The sequence below is a fragment of the Cyprinus carpio genome, chromosome A24, assembly GCF_018340385.1.
Source record: "Cyprinus carpio isolate SPL01 chromosome A24, ASM1834038v1, whole genome shotgun sequence".
NCBI lineage: Eukaryota > Metazoa > Chordata > Actinopteri > Cypriniformes > Cyprinidae > Cyprinus > Cyprinus carpio.
This window is the reverse complement of record NC_056595.1, coordinates 11748053-11767301: the sequence shown is the minus strand read 5'-3', so window position 1 is coordinate 11767301 and position 19249 is coordinate 11748053. Positions and strand designations below refer to the sequence as shown.

General features: G+C 36.5%; 1 protein-coding gene across 12 annotated transcripts in view; it reads right to left on the bottom strand.

The window, feature by feature from the left end:
* The window catches only part of LOC109052306 (sickle tail protein-like), a 132872-nt gene that overhangs the window by 2362 nt on the left and 111261 nt on the right, over positions 1-19249 (bottom strand). For 9 of the 12 annotated variants that reach the window (XM_042714192.1, XM_042714188.1, XM_042714189.1 and 6 more), the window contains 16 exons: positions 16042-16802; positions 13299-13403; positions 12931-12980; positions 11686-11849; positions 10634-10809; positions 8914-9050; positions 8290-8437; positions 6474-6909; positions 6170-6386; positions 5796-6094; positions 5623-5628; positions 5182-5334; positions 4386-4490; positions 2885-2959; positions 929-2566; positions 254-391 (listed from right to left, as the gene is read on the bottom strand). In XM_042714192.1, the coding sequence (XP_042570126.1) occupies positions 254-391; positions 929-2566; positions 2885-2959; positions 4386-4490; positions 5182-5334; positions 5623-5628; positions 5796-6094; positions 6170-6386; positions 6474-6909; positions 8290-8437; positions 8914-9050; positions 10634-10809; positions 11686-11849; positions 12931-12980; positions 13299-13403; positions 16042-16802 (4608 nt within the window). The remainder of the gene's footprint in view (positions 1-253; positions 392-928; positions 2567-2884; positions 2960-4385; positions 4491-5181; positions 5335-5622; positions 5629-5795; positions 6095-6169; positions 6387-6473; positions 6910-8289; positions 8438-8913; positions 9051-10633; positions 10810-11685; positions 11850-12930; positions 12981-13298; positions 13404-16041; positions 16803-19249) is intronic. The other 3 variants (XM_042714191.1, XM_042714190.1, XM_042714199.1) reach the window with 3 other exon arrangements.

Sequence of the window (19249 nt, the reverse complement as noted above, 5' to 3'; positions counted from 1 at the left end):
TATGAAATAACAGTCAGTTGCCTTCGATCACAGCCATTCAAAAATGCAGCAGGAATAAAACATCAACATTTAAAGACAGCTTTCGGCACTAGGCCTTCAACCAAAGAAGAGTTCGTTCGGTTTCATCAGGATTTTTCTAGTTCTTTTCCCTCTCAATACAAGCCCTGCAAAAACTGACTTTCCTCTCGAGCATTTAGTCTATGCCTAGGTGTGTATCTTTCTGACTGGACAAGTGGTCCTATGATAAGACTACCTGGCGGAACTGCCTCTGAGAGTCCTGTAGCTTTTGCGGTTTTGTTGCCCTCTCTTTCTCTGAGGGGCCCGGGTGCTGCCGCACCTTGGCAGAAACAGGCACTGGCATCCGACTAGTAGGTGAGACCACGCTGGCATTCTGCAAAAAGGATTTAAACCAAACAGAAGAAAAAAGGAATAAAAAGAAAGAAACAAAAAAGAGAGCCACGTTTGAGGTGGTTTGAAACCTACATAACAGCAAGACAAAGCTTGCACAACACATATGTGGTATCACCATGACACTGTAGAGTATACCAGAAAGAGATGTAAGGAAGCATGCAAAACTGCCCAGAATACCAACAACGTTTCTTTAAAGACTGCCTTAGAAACCACAAAATAGAACCAGAAACAATGTGAGACTGTGGTTCTAAGACTGAAAGTTGTTGGCTGCCTTAACCCAAGATTAGAGCACCATCAGTGAACATACAAAGGTCTATACATGAAACACCACTCCAGAAATAAATACACCATATTTATAAAAATATGTGAAGGTGTTAAAAAGTTCAAATCCCAGAGTTGGTAGCCTCCACCACAGGAATGACTAAGGATCTTCCTCGAATACAGTGGAAGTGTTGTGAGCAAGAGGAGAGGGACAGACCCAAAGGCTTTGCTAAGGTATTAGGAGCTAGAGAGAGACCTTCTGGGTGGGAACTGGTTTGACTGAGACCCCAGTAGTTGGAATGATGTCAGGCCGAGGAAGCAGCTGTGGTTTTGTCTTCTTTCGTAGACCAGGACCTTTGCTGGCAGAACTCGACCTAGGGACCAAGGTTTTGGGAGCAAGTACTTTCTCTGAGTGTCCTGGAGACTCCTCAGTCGTATTGTCCTGAGTTTCAGGCTTCACCAAGATTTCAGGCTCTTCTGAAGATTTTGGTCCCATTTCGGAAATTGTGTTCTCTAGCTGCTTTATAGTTTGCTCTAGACTGTTAAGGGTTTTGTAGGTGTTCTTACGAATCTCTTCAGAGCGTCCAGTAGGTTCCTGGAGATTTGATTTTGAAGACTCTGTTTTGGAGCAAGCAATTTCAAACCTCTTGGTCTCTTTGTGTTGTCTGACAGTTCCATCTGACTCTTCCTCATCCTCATAGACAACAACCTGCAAAGTCTTTTTGCCTGTTTTACTTCCAGCCCGAATGGCTTGGGTTAATGCTGCTAGCTGTTTCTTGGGGAATTTCAACTTGAACTTCTTCTTTCCATCTTGCTTTGCATCCCCAGTAACATCTACTAATGTCCCTCCCTCAGATAAAGATGAGGATGAAGAAGAGTTAATGACTCGACCGTCTGTGATATCTGCAGGAGAATTTGAACCAGTACCTTTTCCAGAATTCCTATCATCTCCATTCTGTTTGACCTGCACACCCCTAGTCCATTCTTCTTCCTCAGTTTCCTCACTCTCCTCATCTATTCTTTCTTCTGCAAGCATCCGCTCTAGTTCCTCCTCACATTCAAAGATAGTAGAGAGGCGTTTATAAGCTGAGCGGATATCCATTGGCTCATCAAAGATAATGATGACTGGCTTTTTACTGGCATTGTCAGCACCAGTGGAACCATTGGTACTAGCATCACCTCCTGATGCTATGCCATTTCCAGAAGCACATGGTCGTTTGCTGCCAACAGTTACCGTCTGCACACTACCTTTCTTGGCATTGACTAGCTGATGGTACTCTCCAGTGGAAAGGGCTTGTACCTTGGTGTTAGTGATCATAAAGGCAAAGTTATCAGGAGGAGGTGGAGGTGGCCCTTCTCCTGACAGATCAGGACTGAGAGAGGTTTCATTATTTTCCTCTATTTCTTCAAATTTCCTTTCCTTCACCTTCGGTGTACCAAATATAAGTTTCTGATTTGCTAAATCTGTCACAACAGGGATTGCTTTAGAAAGAATCGGTACAGTGTCTTCAAAAGAGACTGGTGAGCAAATTGCTGTTGGAGACTCTACCCTCTCCTCTATGCTAACCTGCACTTGAGTAGCCTTGACCACATGAACTTTCCCTTGGGTTGGGCTAGCTGGAACTTCTTCCAATGAAGAGGGTGGATTTGACTTCAACGAGGCTGAACGAGACAACTGATTTTGGTGTAGAGTGCTAGAAGAGCTGGCTGGGCCACTGCTTTTGAGGGCACCAAATTTGTTAGTGGATACCTGCAGCTGGTTTTGGGATTGGTCAGAAGCATTGACATGTGACACCTGTGATGGGGGAGACTGTGATGCGTCTCTATGCTCTGTTGAGTCCTCTGAGGCTGATGGAGTCCCCTTGGAGATCTGAGCTGTGACGTAGTAGATGACCAAAAGGTCAAATATCAAAGAAAAAAAAATATTAGGTATGGTTTCATAAGCCAAATATAAATTTGTTAGTAACCCTGCCTGGTAAAAAAATAATTTTCTACAACTGACTTGGCCATTACTTGGTTTTTATGAGGTTTCACAGAACACTATTGCATAACTATTTTGATAAAGGGGTTCTAACTATTATATATTTATTTATTAATGTATTTATTTATTTATACAGAGATCATACTATCGTAACATGATTACTTTTCTTGTAGGGGTTTATTATAAGTTTATGATAATTGTGTAATTGTGATGATAAACACTGCAGCTCACCCCAGGACTCTGACGAATTGTATTGTTGCAGTTCTCATCTGTGTCAGGATTCTTGTCATCTTGGTATTCAGTATTCTGTGGTTTGTGGGGAACAACATCACTTCACAAGGAAACAATCTCCGTCTACAAACTACTCTAAGACGACTGAAATCATTTAGGCTGCTTTTGACGAAACACATTCTTGGATCATATATTCTATCATATATATCAAAATGGGTTTAATATTAAGAATTGTCATAAAATTAGTTTTCTAACCTTAATAATACATTACAGCTAGACATACAGACCATTTCTCTTCTCTGCAGTAATCATAATCATATTTTAAAATATGCAGTAAATGGGATTAGTAATTTAAAAACATAATTAAAAAAAAATACATAATTGGAGCTAGACCGAAGGCATTTGTGAACTAATCTGAACAAATTGCCCAAAATTATATATATATATATATAATATTCTAAAATTGCCCAAAATTATATATATATATATATAAAAAACAATAAAAAAAAAACATGAAAACGTCATTTTACATTTGTAATGCATGTACCAACACTGTTTCTATATTGTTGAAATTTAATTTTTCCAATAAAAGTTTACTGAATTCAATTTGCTTATTGGTAATATTTCACCTGTAAATTCTATATTACACTGCACAATTTGTAATGGTAAGAAAGTACTGTGAAAATGAAAGTAAAGAGAGAAAAAGTGAGACTGAAAACCCATTAAATAAGGAAGCTTATATGATTGCAGGCATGCAGCAAAGTGAGAAGATCAAAGAACAAATTCTGAACTCCAGACTGCTAGCTGAAAGTGTCCTGTAAAATCCTCAATAAAAAAAACTAATTCTAAGTTGCATTCTACTGATACATATGATTTAGACTAGAGAAAAGTAGATTGGCAATGTTAAATTAGATCCTGATAATTTCCCATAAATCAGCTTAATCTGATAATGTTTTGGCCAGGATAATCTGATTATGCTAAACCTAGTTAGATAATTCAAGCTGTACCTGATTTTCAAACATTTATCCTTTATAAGGTACATTACCTAATAAAGGATAAATGTTTGAAAAATAACATACCCTCAGGTAAGCTTCGGAAATTGAATTGTCTCCAATTGCGATCACACATTTTTTATTAAAATGATAAATGTAAAAAAACAAAACACAACACACTTTGACATTTGTTTGGAGTTTCTAGTTTTTTTTTTTTGTTTGTATGGCTCAGGGAGCAAATTGTATATGTTTCCCCTTTTGGCTCACGCTACATCACTACAATCAGCACAGGTCATGAGTTCAGTAGAAATAAAAGAAAAGGAACAGAATTTAAACTTAAAGAACAGTGAGATCATTTTTGGTGTCAGATTTCCATCACAAGAGTGTACAGAGGAAGTTAGCAGAGGGTAAGAAAGCCATACAAGCATCGCAAAGAACAGCCATCAGGGACAAGCGGCTGACACAGGCAGGCAGTTGGAGGGTCTACTAAAGGACATCATATCCTTTACCTTCTTATCTTTAAGGGGCAGTAAGACCCCAGGTCTTAGCTCTCTGATCTGTGGCTCTACCAAACCCTTGAGCCCTACCTCCTTAACAGAGCACTTCTGGAAAACCTGAAGGGAAGAATTCGTGAGGAAGGGGGTAAAAGATTAGAATTTGCCCATATTAAATTGGGCAAACCTGTTTAAGATTACAGTGTAATATAAATTATCTACAATTACTTTTATCAAATTATTATCTGCCTGTATGTATTCTTGCTAACTAACTAACTAAATAATTTTTTATTTTGAGTTTATATATATATATATATATATATATATATATATATATATATATATATATATATATATATATATATATATATATATATATACACTATATAACGTATATATATAATTTCTTTAGTAATTTCTTTACTTTCTATCCTGTTAAGAATGTATGTGTATTATTTTAAAAGGCTAAAAAGTATAATTGTAAAAAAAAAAAAAAGAGGAATTTATAAGAACTAGGTTGTGTATTTAAATGTGCATATATAATAATTGTGAGAAACGAAGCTAATCTACTGCAAGGGAAATGAAACTGCCACCACATGAGCCACAGGGCACACCAAAAGCATCTTAACACCCACACCAAAGTGATTTCATACCCAAGACATTTAAACATCAAAACACCTTAGTGAAAGTAAGTTACCATGTGTGCATGTATACACATTTTTATACCAGTTAGTAACATGAAGTTATGTTTGCTACAAGTCTGTATTAGTGTGCGTGTGTATGTATGTTTGAGTTTATGTGTGTATCTCACCTGTAGCTCTGCCATAATCTTGTCTCCCTCATCCTCTTCCTCAGTGATAGCCGAGGCAGCGATAGGAGGAGGAGTACTGGGTTTGGGCTTCGCCTCTGGAGAGGACTTTGGTTCAGGCTGAGACGCTGTACCGTTGGACTCCTCTTCACCCTCCTACGAAACAAGTTATATTAATAATTATTTAAAATATAATTAAATATTTATTTAATTATATTTAAATGTTAATGTTATATAAATAATTATTTTAAAATAGAATTAATTTTATTTTATTATTTCATTTTATAATCATTTTGTATTAATTATTTTGAAACAGAAATAATTTGAAAAATTAATAATTTTATTTATATTTATAGATTTAGTTTATTATTTAATTTATATTAATAGTTATTTAAAAATATAATTATAACTTCATGTAATTGTTTTTATTTATCTTTTTTTTATTTGTACAGACAATGTAAAAAAAAAAAAAATAAAAAAAAAAAAATATAAAAAAAAATATATATATCACCCCAGGATATATATATATATATATATATATATATATATATATATATATCATATATATATATATATTAATAATATAATATTATATATATATATATTTATCAGTAATACATATCAGAGTCCTTCCTGTTGGTGTAAATGACCTCTCCAGATCGGGTGGTGGTCATTCCAGTGTTGGTGGTGTAGTTTCGTCGAGGTGGGGGTGGAGGAGGGGACTTGTTGGCTTTGTCTGTGGTCGGAAGCTTAACAACTTTTTCCTGAGTCTTACTTTGTCTCTCCAGGCTGGATTTGATGGCTAGGTTGGGCTTAAGAGGTCTCTCCAAAGCTGACTTAACTGGTTTCTCCAGAGGTTTGGGAGGTTTCTCTGGAGCAATCTTAGTAGATTTCTCAGAGTTTGGCTGATTGTCATCTGCAGATCAGAATTAAGTATAAACATCGGCAAATAGTAGTGTCAGGAGATCTGAGGTCTCTTTCAGTCTCTTACCCTGTTTTGCTGGTGCTGCTGTGGGCTCATTTTTTTCTACCACCTCCTCCAGGGAGGCAAGATCCACTGCAGGGGAGCCCTCGGGTTCGCTGGGCACCTCAAGGTTTGGTATTCCTCTCAGCATGTTAGCTTCTGCTTCCTGGAGCATCCGTTCAAACTCCTGCCCATCATAATGACCCATGTTCTGCCTCCTCTCCTCCCATTCTTTCTCTGCAGCCTGAAGATACCAATCAAAGTAGTAACTAGTAACAAGGGAACACACATTTTCACCTCACTCATTTGGTTTATCATGCACAGTACTCACCTCTATTGACACAGCTCTGTTCTTGTTCTTGCTGCGACTTGCGTGTATCTCCTCAACGAAGTTTGGAGAAGGACCTTTGCCAGGAATGCCATTAGCTGAGACTCCATTGTGGCTGTTATTTGGTATTTGTGTCTGCTCAAGTGAGGGTTTTTTGAGCTGTTTGGTGGGTGAAGGGGTAGACTCTCGTCTCTGTGCTGCAGGGGGAATGGGTGAAGGTGCTGTTGATTGCTGGGATTGTTGTGAAGTTACAGGAGAGGCCTGTGCGTGGTGGATGACCACAGGATTTGACGTCATAACCTCTGACCTCACTGTGGAGCTCTGAGGTGCAACCGAGGCAGCCTCTAGGGATTCAACAATGGCCGATTCTGTTTTTTCAGAGGCGGAAGATGTTGAGGAAACAGGGTCAGAGGGTTTCAGCAGGCTATCTGTGGTAGACCTAAAGAACAAATGATATATCAAACAGAAATCAATGAGGAAAACATTTACAATGCAGTAAAATCTAACCAAATTTCAAATCACAAGCTCATTTTTATCACATCTATAATACTTTTTGAAGAGTAAAGCTGAAGTGTGTAATTTTTAAAGTATAAAATACTCCTATTACAGTTGATTTCCTCTGGTGGCTCTATGAGACTTTCAGAAGATTTCTCGACATTGGTTTGACTACCTTGAACAAACAATGAAAGACAGAGTATTCGAGATTCCTATTTGTACTGCACAGAACTTTTGTTTTTGGTTTGAAAAAACATATCTTGTATTGGACGTTTGTGCTACCAATATGAATACTATGAACCCTATTACATTACTTGTATTTGAAATGATCTAATCTATAAAATGAAAATAAATATACATTTTTACATTTAAAATCAAAAACGTAAATAAAAATTAGAAATACATGTATGCATAATAGAATAGAAATAAAATGGATTTTAAAGAAGAAAGGGTCAAAGAAAAGGAGGAAAAAGAAATAGGATGTCAATGTAATTGAATTTAAATAAAATTAATAAAATATTAAAAAAGAAAATGTAAGAAAATGTAAGATAAAAATAATCTAATTAGATTCAATTAATTACATTTTATTTAATTTGATTTACATTTAAATGTAATTATACTATATAAAATATATTATAAAAAATATATAAATAAAAAAAAAAAGAAAAAGAGAGGAAAAAAATAATTTAAATGACTTTAAGCACTCAGGTTTTCGCCTGATTTTTGCTTGGCAGATAACAAAATGGGCATTAAAATCCTAGTGACGTGAGCCATATCTAGACTTGAAGGAGAACACTTTTGACTTGGGCCAATAAGTGACCAATTAGAAAACCCTGGCAACCACACACATATTCACACACATTTTCTTCAGAATGTGTAAAAATGTGTTTAGTTTTGCAATTACATTTGGTGCCGTTAGTGGAGCAGAAACACACACAGCAGCTTTAGAAACAAAACACTATTTTCCAGAGTGCTAGTAATATTCATTACATTCGCACATTCATAGAAAACAGCAACCGGCTTGATTCTGATCAGTTCTGACATGGAGGAGAAAGGAAGTGACTAGCAGCAGATGCTCCAGATCTCTCATCTGTTATAAACCTATACAGAGTCTCTGCTCACATATGATTACAATATGAATAAAAAAAACAGAGAACAGAAACTGCATATTAATTTCCATAACACTCTGGCTGCTTGGATACGTGGCTGGAATCAGAAAGTGTACAGATCCATAAAGTTTCTCATAAAGTATTTTATTAACCACAATCTTGTTATATTCGCAATTGAAATGTCTGTCTCCATCTCCTTCTCTCTCTGTCTGTACCTGCGAAGGTTGCTGAGTGTGTCCGTGAGGGTTCGGACTCTCTTCAGCATGCTGTCCAGCTTGTGCGGCTCTTCTTTGAGGAACTTCACGGCCTCCACCTCCACCCTGAGCACCGCCCGCATACGGGATTGAAGAGCTGGAAACTCTCCTGCAAGAAGAGTGTTATCATCAGCTGGGTAACCACCTGACATTTAAAACGGTTTTACGCATGTGGTGCCTCATGAAGCATATGATTGGAGTGGAGTGGGAGGATTTTCCTTGGAAGTGTGAAATGTGAGCTTATGCTATATAAAGATGACATTATAGGGGAAGGGGAAGTTGTGGCCTAGTGGTTAGAGAGTTTAGGTTGTGGGTTCGAGTCTCGGGCCGGCAATACCACGACTGAGGTACCCTTGAGCAATAATTACAGGACTTGAGGACACAGCTAGCCCACAGTTCTTTTTAAGTTGCATAATAGTAAAACGTGTGGGCAAGTCTAATATAGAGAATACTTAACTTCCTGTAACTAAGGAAAACAATGTAACATTCTGAACAACAAGAAAGCAAAGTCCAGTTGCTTACAATCAATTACTATTTAAAATAGTTTGTCTGAGGTATTTCAGTGAGTAGTTTAGGTTGTTGTACCTTTCAGTCCAGCCAGGTTCTCGCCCACCTTCCTCAGACTGACAGCTCCCTCCTCTACCTCCTTCAGCGTCACGGCTCTCTGAGATGCAGCAGGGCTAGAATCAGTCCTTAGTGTCTCCACGTACTGCTCCAGATCCCTACACACAAACACACTTGACAATTATGACACAAATAGCAGTGCAAAAATACTTATATCATTACTGATGAGCCAATCCATCCACATATATTTGTGTTTTTGTCATCCAGTGAATATTGAAATGACACTGTTGTGACACCAGAGGGCAGTGCAGATTCCACATTTTTTGCCATCCAGTGTCTTATGTGGACTTGGTTGCTAAAATTCGGTTTAAGAAAACTATGCAAGTGCTTGCAGGCGATTTATTAAGAATTATTACATTATGGCCACTATGATTTGCTTATGTTACACCACGCTTGTTAATATCAGTGGTTCTCAGCCTCTTGTCATCCTGTGGCCCCCTGGTTGAGAACCACTAGTTAATACTACTGTACAAGGTTTTACATTAACCTGGTAAACCTGATGAACTGATCAAATATACAGGAATAGTTTTACAGACTATAAAATTAATTACTAATATATATATATATATATAGATATATATATATATATATATATATATATACAAACACACACACACACACACACACACACACACTATATATATACACACACATCCTTTTGATAATTTCCCCCATCTTCCCTAAATATTAATAAGTCTGTGAAATACTTCCTTTCACAAAAATGGTTATTGTTTATCATGTTTATATGGGTGGCTCAATCCCAGCAATGTATTAGTTCTGGATACCAGCAATTATAAGTTTATTTTTATAACATTCATTTGTTTTAAACCATGTTTTAAGAGTGACAGACAAATTAGTCAGTGTTCATTCCCATTTCACACTTGGTGAGTGTTTATTTTGGACCCTGATAGCATATGCACAAGCACTAACAGAAGAATAAAATATAAATCTGAAGTGTCAAGTAAGCACTTTTTACACTTTAACAGTTTAAACTTGTCTGCACTATTTATTTATTTATTTATGGGGCTTTTTTAAACAATAGATTTTGAGTTATGATGCAGTCTAGTACACTCATCTTAGGTTCCAAAAAAATAAATAACATCACAGTTTATACTGAAATTAAATTATGTTCTACATAATATTAAATACATCATTATATAAATTATGTGTAATTAGTAATTAGTTTGCTAATGTTCCACATTTCGCATCTCCTTTCAAAAAGAAAAAAGAAACAACAAAATGCTGTTTTGATGCCACATGCCGCCACACGTGTAAAAGTCAAACTGTCCTTCAATTCACTGCTCACAGGCACCCAGAGACCATTGCTGACTGGGCACTGGCGTAAAACCAAGATAAACAGAGTGTTAATGCTGCTCCTGATCTCTGCCTAGTGTTAATTCCTACTGAGTTCAGTTTTGCATGTTTACAGCTGTCTGGAGATCACGCTTGTTAACCAGTTAAATTAAAATGGGATTTAATTACAGTTTACACACAACAGGGGGAACAGGGCTATTATGAGTTAAAAGAGGGGCTGTAATGAATCGTATGAGGAATGATTTTAGAATGAAAGGCATTTGTTTGCCCACAGGAAAGTGAATTTCAGATTCCACAGAGAGTGTGTGTGTGTGTGTGTGTGTGTGTGAGAGAGAGAGAGAGGAGTGAGAGAGAGAGAGAGTCGTACTCCAGCTGGGTGAGAACTCTTTCCTGCATGCTGAGATATCGGTGTCTCTCTTCCTCCACCAGTGTCCTCTGTTTCTGTGTTGGATCGTCCTGTCGTCTCAGCATTTCAGCTAACTTCACACTGATCTCTTGCTCTGCATGCTTTATCTGAGCACGCACACACTCCTGATTCTGAAGCTGAAAACACACACATGACCATTTACTACAGGATACATTAGCATTCAAAAGTTTGGGGTTGGTAAGATTTTTAATGTTTTTGAAACAAGTCTCTTATGCTCACCAAGGCTGCACTTTGATACAAAAAAACAGCAAAATTGTGAAATATTAGTACAATTTAAAACAACTGCTTTCTATTTCAATATTTTATACAAATTATTTCTGTGATGTCAAAGCTGTTTTTTTTTCAGCAGCCATAACTCTAGTTTTCAGTGTCACGTGATCCTTCAAAAATGAACCTAATTTGCTGATTCGCTACTCAACAAACATTTCTATTTACATTATTATTATCTGTGTTGAAAACAGTTGTGCTGCTCAATATTTCATTTATGAGTAGAAAAAAAACAGTATTTATTTGAAATAGAATTCTTTTGTAACATTCTAAATGTCTTTATTGTGACTTTTGATTAATTTATTCCATCCTTGCTAAATACAGGTATTAATTTAAAATTCTTACCGAAAGTTAGTCAAAATAATAAAAAAAATATATAATACAGGTATTTATTTAAAATTATTAGTATAAATTTTTTTTATTTTTTTTTTTTTTATTTACCTTACAGCTGATATAACCAAAGCAGTGCGAGTGAGGAAAAATATTTTAGCCAATAATAATTAGAAAGCCCACTTTTTATAGTCCAATCAAGTCCTAATGGCCCAAATTAGTTCCCTCCTTATATAATTTTGGTAAACTGTCACATTACTCTAGATAAATGAGTTGTTTGTTATTGTCTTGACAATAAATAAATAAACAAATAAGACACCTGTTGAAAAAATATGGGGCAAAATGCATATTATAACTTCAGATTTCTCATGATAACTTATTGGCACTTTAATTACCTGTAAGTGTCTCATATGTTGCAGTTGGAGGCGGAGCTCAGAGACATTTCTCCTGAACAGGTGAAGGTTAACATGCAAGGGGGTGGGGTCTAGCGGTGGTGTAGGGGCGGGGCTACGCTCAGGAGGTGCTGCAGCAACTTTTGGTGCTAATACTGGAGAACCACCTAAACAAAACACAAAAAAACATGACCTACAATGACAACCAAAAGTATTTAATGGTAAGAAGTCAGATTGGGCTCTCAAACTTGTTGACAGACAGATTGCTGGAAATAATGTTATAGTCCAGGTTTTACAGATTTTTATAATTTAAAAAGGGAGTTTATTATCTTTGTATAATTCAAGAAATTATGAAGTTGATTTAATCAATTTAAGTGTCTCAACAAAAAAAATATTCATATATATATATATTGTCCCTGAGCTTAAGGAGATGTGATATTTGTCTTTGTACCCATATTTGACCATAATGCTTGGTAAGATTACATTTCAAACTCCACTGAGCATAAAAACAAAATACAGCAATTCAGGTCAGTTCTTGCAGAAGTGCATATTTATGAGAGTGCGCAAGATAGCATGTAGACATGTTTGTTCTTTTGCGGCTTATGCTGTTTGAGTGACTCTGTGTTCACATCAGCGTGTATGTGTGGAAAGAGTGGGAAAACTTGGCAAGCTGCATTTCTGAGTGACAGATGAGTGAGAGAGATCGGATTTTTGGGATGTGACAACCACCACTGCATTACAATCTGTTGCTGTGAGAGCCACCATACACACACACAAACAGTGGCAAATTTTTTGGCAATATATTACAAAATATTTACTAAATTAGAAATTATTTAAAAATGACACAAAATATAACTTGACCTTGATCAAATAAACAAAAAAAAGGGCAATCAGTAATCTGGTAAGTCTGTGAGTAATAAGAATCATAAGTATAGCTTGACCTTGATCAAATAAACAAAAAAAAAGGGCAATCAGTAATCTGGTAAGTCTGTGAGGTCTACAAATGCATATTTCAGAAGATCTCACTGGTGGATTCCCTAAAGTTTGCAAGGTTTGAGAAATTAAAAGTTTAATAGATATTCAAAGACTTTTTAATGATATAGTTGTAATAATATAAATGCATATGTGCTGAATGTTAACAGTAGATATAATACTATGGCCTCTGCGATACAGTATATAATGTTTGACCATTACAAGCACAAATAAATGAGGTCTGGGGTATGGAAGCAATGGAAAGAAAAAATGTACCTGTGCTAGATGTGCTGTGAACTGGTGATCCGGACATTACTGATTTCTCACTGGAAAAATGGAGGAGATATCAAATGACTCAATGCACATATGTACATGTACATACACACAGACACAATCACTCTACAAACACTTGCGGTTAGTCTGTGTTACAGTGGCACAAGCATTGAAATTCATACAGTTACAGTGAGAATGAGTCAATTTAGTTCATGCACAGTTAGTAGTCATCTAACCCACCAAGTCTTTTTCAAACACACAGTGTCTGAATACCACCACCATTAATCCATCATAGTCCTCCTATTTTCTTATTTGATTTGGGAAACAATGTGATATTCTGGGAACTACATTACCCAGCCTGCCCTGCTTACCTGGGGTGTTCCTTGTTGCTGTTAGTGCTGTGGCTCTTTAAGAGAGCATGCTGCACAAGACCAGTCAGACTGGCTATTTGCTCCTCCATGGCCTTCATTCTCTCTCTGCAGAGAGATAGAGCATATCGCATGCTTACTACTGATGGGGTGTGAGTGGAGACGGACGAGGGGGAAAATTGAAATAACAGTGGGACTATGTGCCTCAAGTCTGGCTCAGTTGTCTAAGGCCATTTTACTCTAATTCACCATTAATAAAAAGACAGATCTGGTTAATATAGCATTTTGGCTAAAATATCAGTTTTTCATACTGTAATTTGTGTAGACTTTTTTGTAAATCTTAATTCACTCATAGCATTTGATTCATTTAATGTATTTACACTAAAAATGGCAATTTATTGGTCATTAACTATAACGCTAAAATAATTATCAGCCCATTGGCATCAGCCTTAATTTTACTATCAGTGCATATTTACAATAAAGTACTTTAAAGCTTAAATGGAAACTTTAAATAAAATTCATCAAGTGGAATGCATGCTTTATCACTTACAGTGATGTTTTTATACACACTACCGTTTAAAAGTTTGGGGTCAGTATTTAATTAATGAAATAATTAATTAATTTTAGAGAAATTAATACGTTCATTCAACAAGATTGCAATAAGCTGATCAAAAATGTCAGTGAAGACATTAAAAAAAAGATTTCTATTTCAAATTAATTCTGAAAAAATAAATACATAAATTCCATAAAAATATTCAGCAGCGCAATGGCTCCAGCATTGATAATAATAAGTGTTTCTTGAGCAACAAATCATGACATGAATTACATTTTAAAATATGTGCAAATAGAAAAAAGTATTTTAAAATTGTAATAATATTTTTCAATTTTACTGTTTTACTGTATATTTGTTGAGAATACGATTTTTCAACAACGTTACAAAATGTATGTAAATTTAAATGTATGCTGCCATTCATAAAGTGCACAGATGTTGTTCTTGGCAACATATTCACCACATTATAAAAAATTATATTCAAGGTCAATCCTAACAACAAAAAGACTAAGCGAAAGGGAGTATGAACTGGATTCCTGCCTATGATCTTTGTAGCATATACAAAAAGACACAATAAATCACTAAGATTAACTTGTCAAATGATGATTAACTAAAGTCTTTAAAAAAAGGCTAAACTGCCAGTTTGCCCTTTCTGTGCCAATGCACACAGCAAACCAGTATTTATTTGCTCTACAAGATAATGTTAGAAATGTCTGGCCTGCATGTGCTCTGCCATTTAAAAACAGCTCAGCATGTTGACCCAGTGTATTGACTCTTCTCAGCTAGCAAGTACATCGCCAAGCACAATAAATCTGACTTACAGGGCAGAGACATAAAAGGTACGATTAAGTCCACTTAACCAACACAGTAAAACAAAGCTGACTGAATTACAGTTCAAAGTCTTTTTCTGAGATACATAAGACTGTATTCTTGAAAACAAACTCAGCTAAACAGCTTTATCAACTCTAAAGAATTTACGCTAACATAAAAACTAGGCATACTAGGGATACTGCTAGTTGACAATGCAAATAGGTTAGTTTTTTTTTTTTTTTTTTTTTAATTCCATTATTACCATGCTAAACATTTTAAAATGCTTTATTGTTAAAACTCTATCGGGAGGTGGAAAACTCTAATATGCGTTTGTTTTTCTTTACTACTCCAAGAAATGTCCACTTTGAAGGTTAGGAAGTATTTTGACTTAGAATAAAATGGAAAAGTTTTGTGTAGTCTATATAATTTCAAACTGGTGCATACCAATTAAGCTTGCTTATAGGTTTTTTATACTACCAGTTATGAAGGACAATACCAGTATGACATTTTTGACCAGTTTAAAGGGTAAACATTATAAATGTCATTTACTTGCTTATAATAGGCTATTGAGTTTCTACTCATTGATACTGCACTGCCTATTGATTCAGCTGCTTTTAATATACAGTATATGTACTTGCTAACTTTGATTAAGTGAACATTTACGTATGTACAATGATCATAATGCAAGTCAAGCACATTGCATATATGACCTACTTCTCAGCAGCATTTGGTATGGAGTTTGACTGCTGGATTCATAGATTAAGGCCCAATCCCATCTCTACCCCTTATCCCTTCCCCTTTCCCCTAACCTTCTGTTTTGCACATTCACATGAATGGGTAGGGGTGTCTCGATTCTCTTTTGGTTGGAGGGGTAGGGGAAGGGCCAGAGAAAATTTTTCGGGTATGAGAATTATCTCACCATACACTGTCTACAGCGGCAACATGGCTGCCTGAGCGAACAAGGAGCCCCATAAATGTAAGCATTTTTTGCATTAATAAGGAAAAATATATATTTTTACATAGGTAAAGGGATATAAAATAGAATTGGGATTGGGCCTAAGTAGACTCTTTCAAATGAATCGCTTATACAGACAGTTTTTTGACTCTCTTTTGGGGGATTGTTAAAGTAGTCGACTAGTTGGTTACAAAATTTCCATTTAAACGTTAATGTTCACAACTAATAACAGCTGCTAGTACTTAGACAAGACATTGTCGATGTGTTTTGGATGCAGTTAGAGAATGCCATGATGCAGTGGAAGACAATAAACTGATGCAGAGTTAGAATATGAACATATCACGGATGCTGATGTATACTGGGATATTGTAGATGGAAAGTTAGTTATTTTCATGCTTAAATATCCCCATTTTCTCTTAATGATGACTTACCGTGTCTGAGGGTCTGTCGAGGGGGCAAGAGGATTGTGAACCTGAAGATCAGGGGTGGCTGGAGATCCCATGCCACTCCTTGCCTTTACCATGGTATCCATAGAAAGAGGAGTCTCCTTCCTAAATGATTGTCTGATAGGCGATGCCCTCTCCAGAGTCATGGAACTCTGTGGTTGGACTGTGTGAATGTCCATCATTCGCACCTCGCCCATCCGGTGTGGGGAAGGGGGCGCGGTTTTGGAGCCTAGCATGGGTAACTGGCTATCCGTGTACTTCCTGCTTTTCTGTCGGAAGAGTGAAGGATGGTCCGTGGGCTCCATGGGAACGCCGGGGTTACTGTAAGAGCGCATGGTGGAACGGTGGTAGGCGTAGTCTACTGTATCAGGGGGCGGGGCATGTTGATGATGTAGCATATAGGGGTCAACATAATGACTTTCAGCTCGGGCGGGAAGCGACATGCTCTTTGCAGCTACATCCTCATCAGGTTTGACATCACGCCGCTCGAGGATGGCGCTCGGGCAGGGGGAGGAAGCGCGAACGGGGGTGGAGGCGGGGAGTGTGTGTGCCGCTCTCTCACGTGGCATTGTGGCAACCCCACTGCCTGAGGTGCGTGGGCCGAAGGGGATACGAGATGGGGAGGGGGGCATAGCATGAGGTGTGGTAGGGGACATGGAGCCTTGCATATGGGGTGGAGGGGGACCCATTGGGGGCTGCCGGAGAGGATGACCACTAGGTCCAGCATACATCATCTCCCTGTGGACCTGAATCAGAGAGAAAAAGGACATAAGATTTCACATTAAAAGAGAGAAAAAAATTAAAAACACAAGAAACCCTTTAAACCCTTACAACTTTTTTTTTTAATTTCAGAAAATTGACAGGGCAACATTTCAAGCTTTATTTCAATAATCAAAAATGTTTTTGTAATAGTTTTAGTTAGTTAATTAACAATAATTAGGGATGCGTGAAAGCACGCACTCATAGAAATTTACCGCTGATTACAGAACCAGCTTTAATAAATATCATGCCAATATTTATCATGCATCCCTAACAATAATAACACTGACGAATACACACAAAATTGATGTCCATCTAATCTTCAGTGTTCTAATTTAGTCTAGAAAGACTTCATTCATCACAGTGAGAAAGAAGTGTTACATTTCCATCTCACATGTGAAATGAAAAGGCTGAAAGAAGTCAAAGAAAGAAACACTGAGTGATCATGGTATTCATAGTTAAAAAAAAAAAAAAACCTGCTTGGATCAAATAATATGTCATTGTGCTCTTTCTAAATTCAGAGCACCAGTAATCTGTGCTGGTTTTTTAAATAGGCAGCACACATGGGCAGCCTGATCTGACCTGACCACCCAAGAAGGTCCCCCAAAGTAGATTAATCACACTAATATTCTTCAGATGGAAGCTCATATGTTGGACAAATTGTGCAAGTATGTGCATGTGTGCACCGAGACATAGGTAGTTATGGTTCATATGCATCCCACAATGTAATTAAAAAGCATAAGTGGATATAGTATTGCCTCAAACAAAGTTTGTGTCCAAAAAGCAATGCTACTGGTTTACCACAAATTAACTAAAATCAAAAGATGGATAGATAAGCTGCTGATAAACTGCCATTTCATTCCGAAATAAGAAGCAGTAAACACATAACAGACGGAGGCAGGAAAAAAAACAACAACAACAATATATGATGATTTAGACCACTTTAAAATAATTCTTCAGTTGTATCTGCATCTTATCAGTAACTGCATCCAACAAAAAGTAAACGAATAAACAACTGAGATTTCAAATATGACCGGAGCAGATGAAAGATTTCCGATCAGTGAGCTTCAGAATGCAGAACTACATACCTGAAGATACTAAACAGACAAACTCAGCAACAGGAAAAACCATATGTCTTCACAGATGAATAGAATTCAGAGAAAAACTGGTTTAGAGAGAAACTAAATGTGTTCGTTTTCCCGTATGTAAAATGACAGAGAAACAATAAAAAAAGGCATTTCCATCATCTCAGGCCCAATTATATTTACCACACATATATATATATATATATATATATATATATATATATATATATATATATTTTTTTTTTTTTTTTTTCAAATAAGTAACTCGTTTAAAGCAGAAGTACCAAATCAAATCAAATTCCATTTGAATTAGAATGCACCTTAGAAGACAGCTGTCTATGAAGGCAGTAGACAGTAAAGCAGTTATTGTCTGACTACGTCTGCCTTATCCAAAAATAGCAAACCAACAAAGCAGAGACATACAGAAGAAACAGAAAAGAATGTGCCTTTAAGCCAAGCAGCTTTGTAAAATAATAGAAAGACGACAAAATGATGTTCCTTGGTTCGAAGCATTGCCCTGCTTCTCTGAATCTCAAACAATAAGAGCATTGTGCTGAGGAGAGTCAGCGTTCAGGCTACACCCAGAACAGGTGAGACTTCCAAGTCTTCATCTACTTAAGGACACCAGCATGCTATTTTATCAAAAATACAGTGCAAACATTAATATTGTAAAATATTAGTTTAAAATAACCTTTTCTATTTTAATATATTCTAAAATCGAATTTAAGTTACTCCAGCCATTACTCCAGTCTTCAGTGTCACATGATCCTTCAGAAATCATCTAATAATCTGATCTGGTGGCAAGCCAAGAAATATTTATTATCATCAATGTTGAAATCAGCTGTGCTGCCTAATATTTTTTTTTGTGGAAACTGTTACACAATTTTAGGATTATTTGATGAATATATACTGTATATATGCAGACGTTACCTGAGCAACACTGTCTGAATAACATGAAAGTTCTTGCTTTTTATTTGATGAATATATACTGTTTATATTCAGAGAATTTGCTGGAGGAAGGCTGACAAGAAACATTAAACCTGTAATAAATACTGAAATCAAAAAATGACGGAATGAGAACATTTGGTTTGAATTTGGCCCAAGAAAGCCCCCTTTTTCCATTCATTTTCTGCTTCTCTTGCATTCTCTTTCTTAAATAAACATCCACAAAGGCTTGTTAAAACCTACAACCAGAACAAAAAAACATCTTAGATGCAGATATACAAAATACACCGCAGCTGGTCATTTTAGATGTTGTCTAAGTGGGCGGTTTTTGGCCTGAATGATTTACAAACTGGACCAAATCTCATGCAGACAGTCAAAATAAACTAGTTTGACCATACATTCAG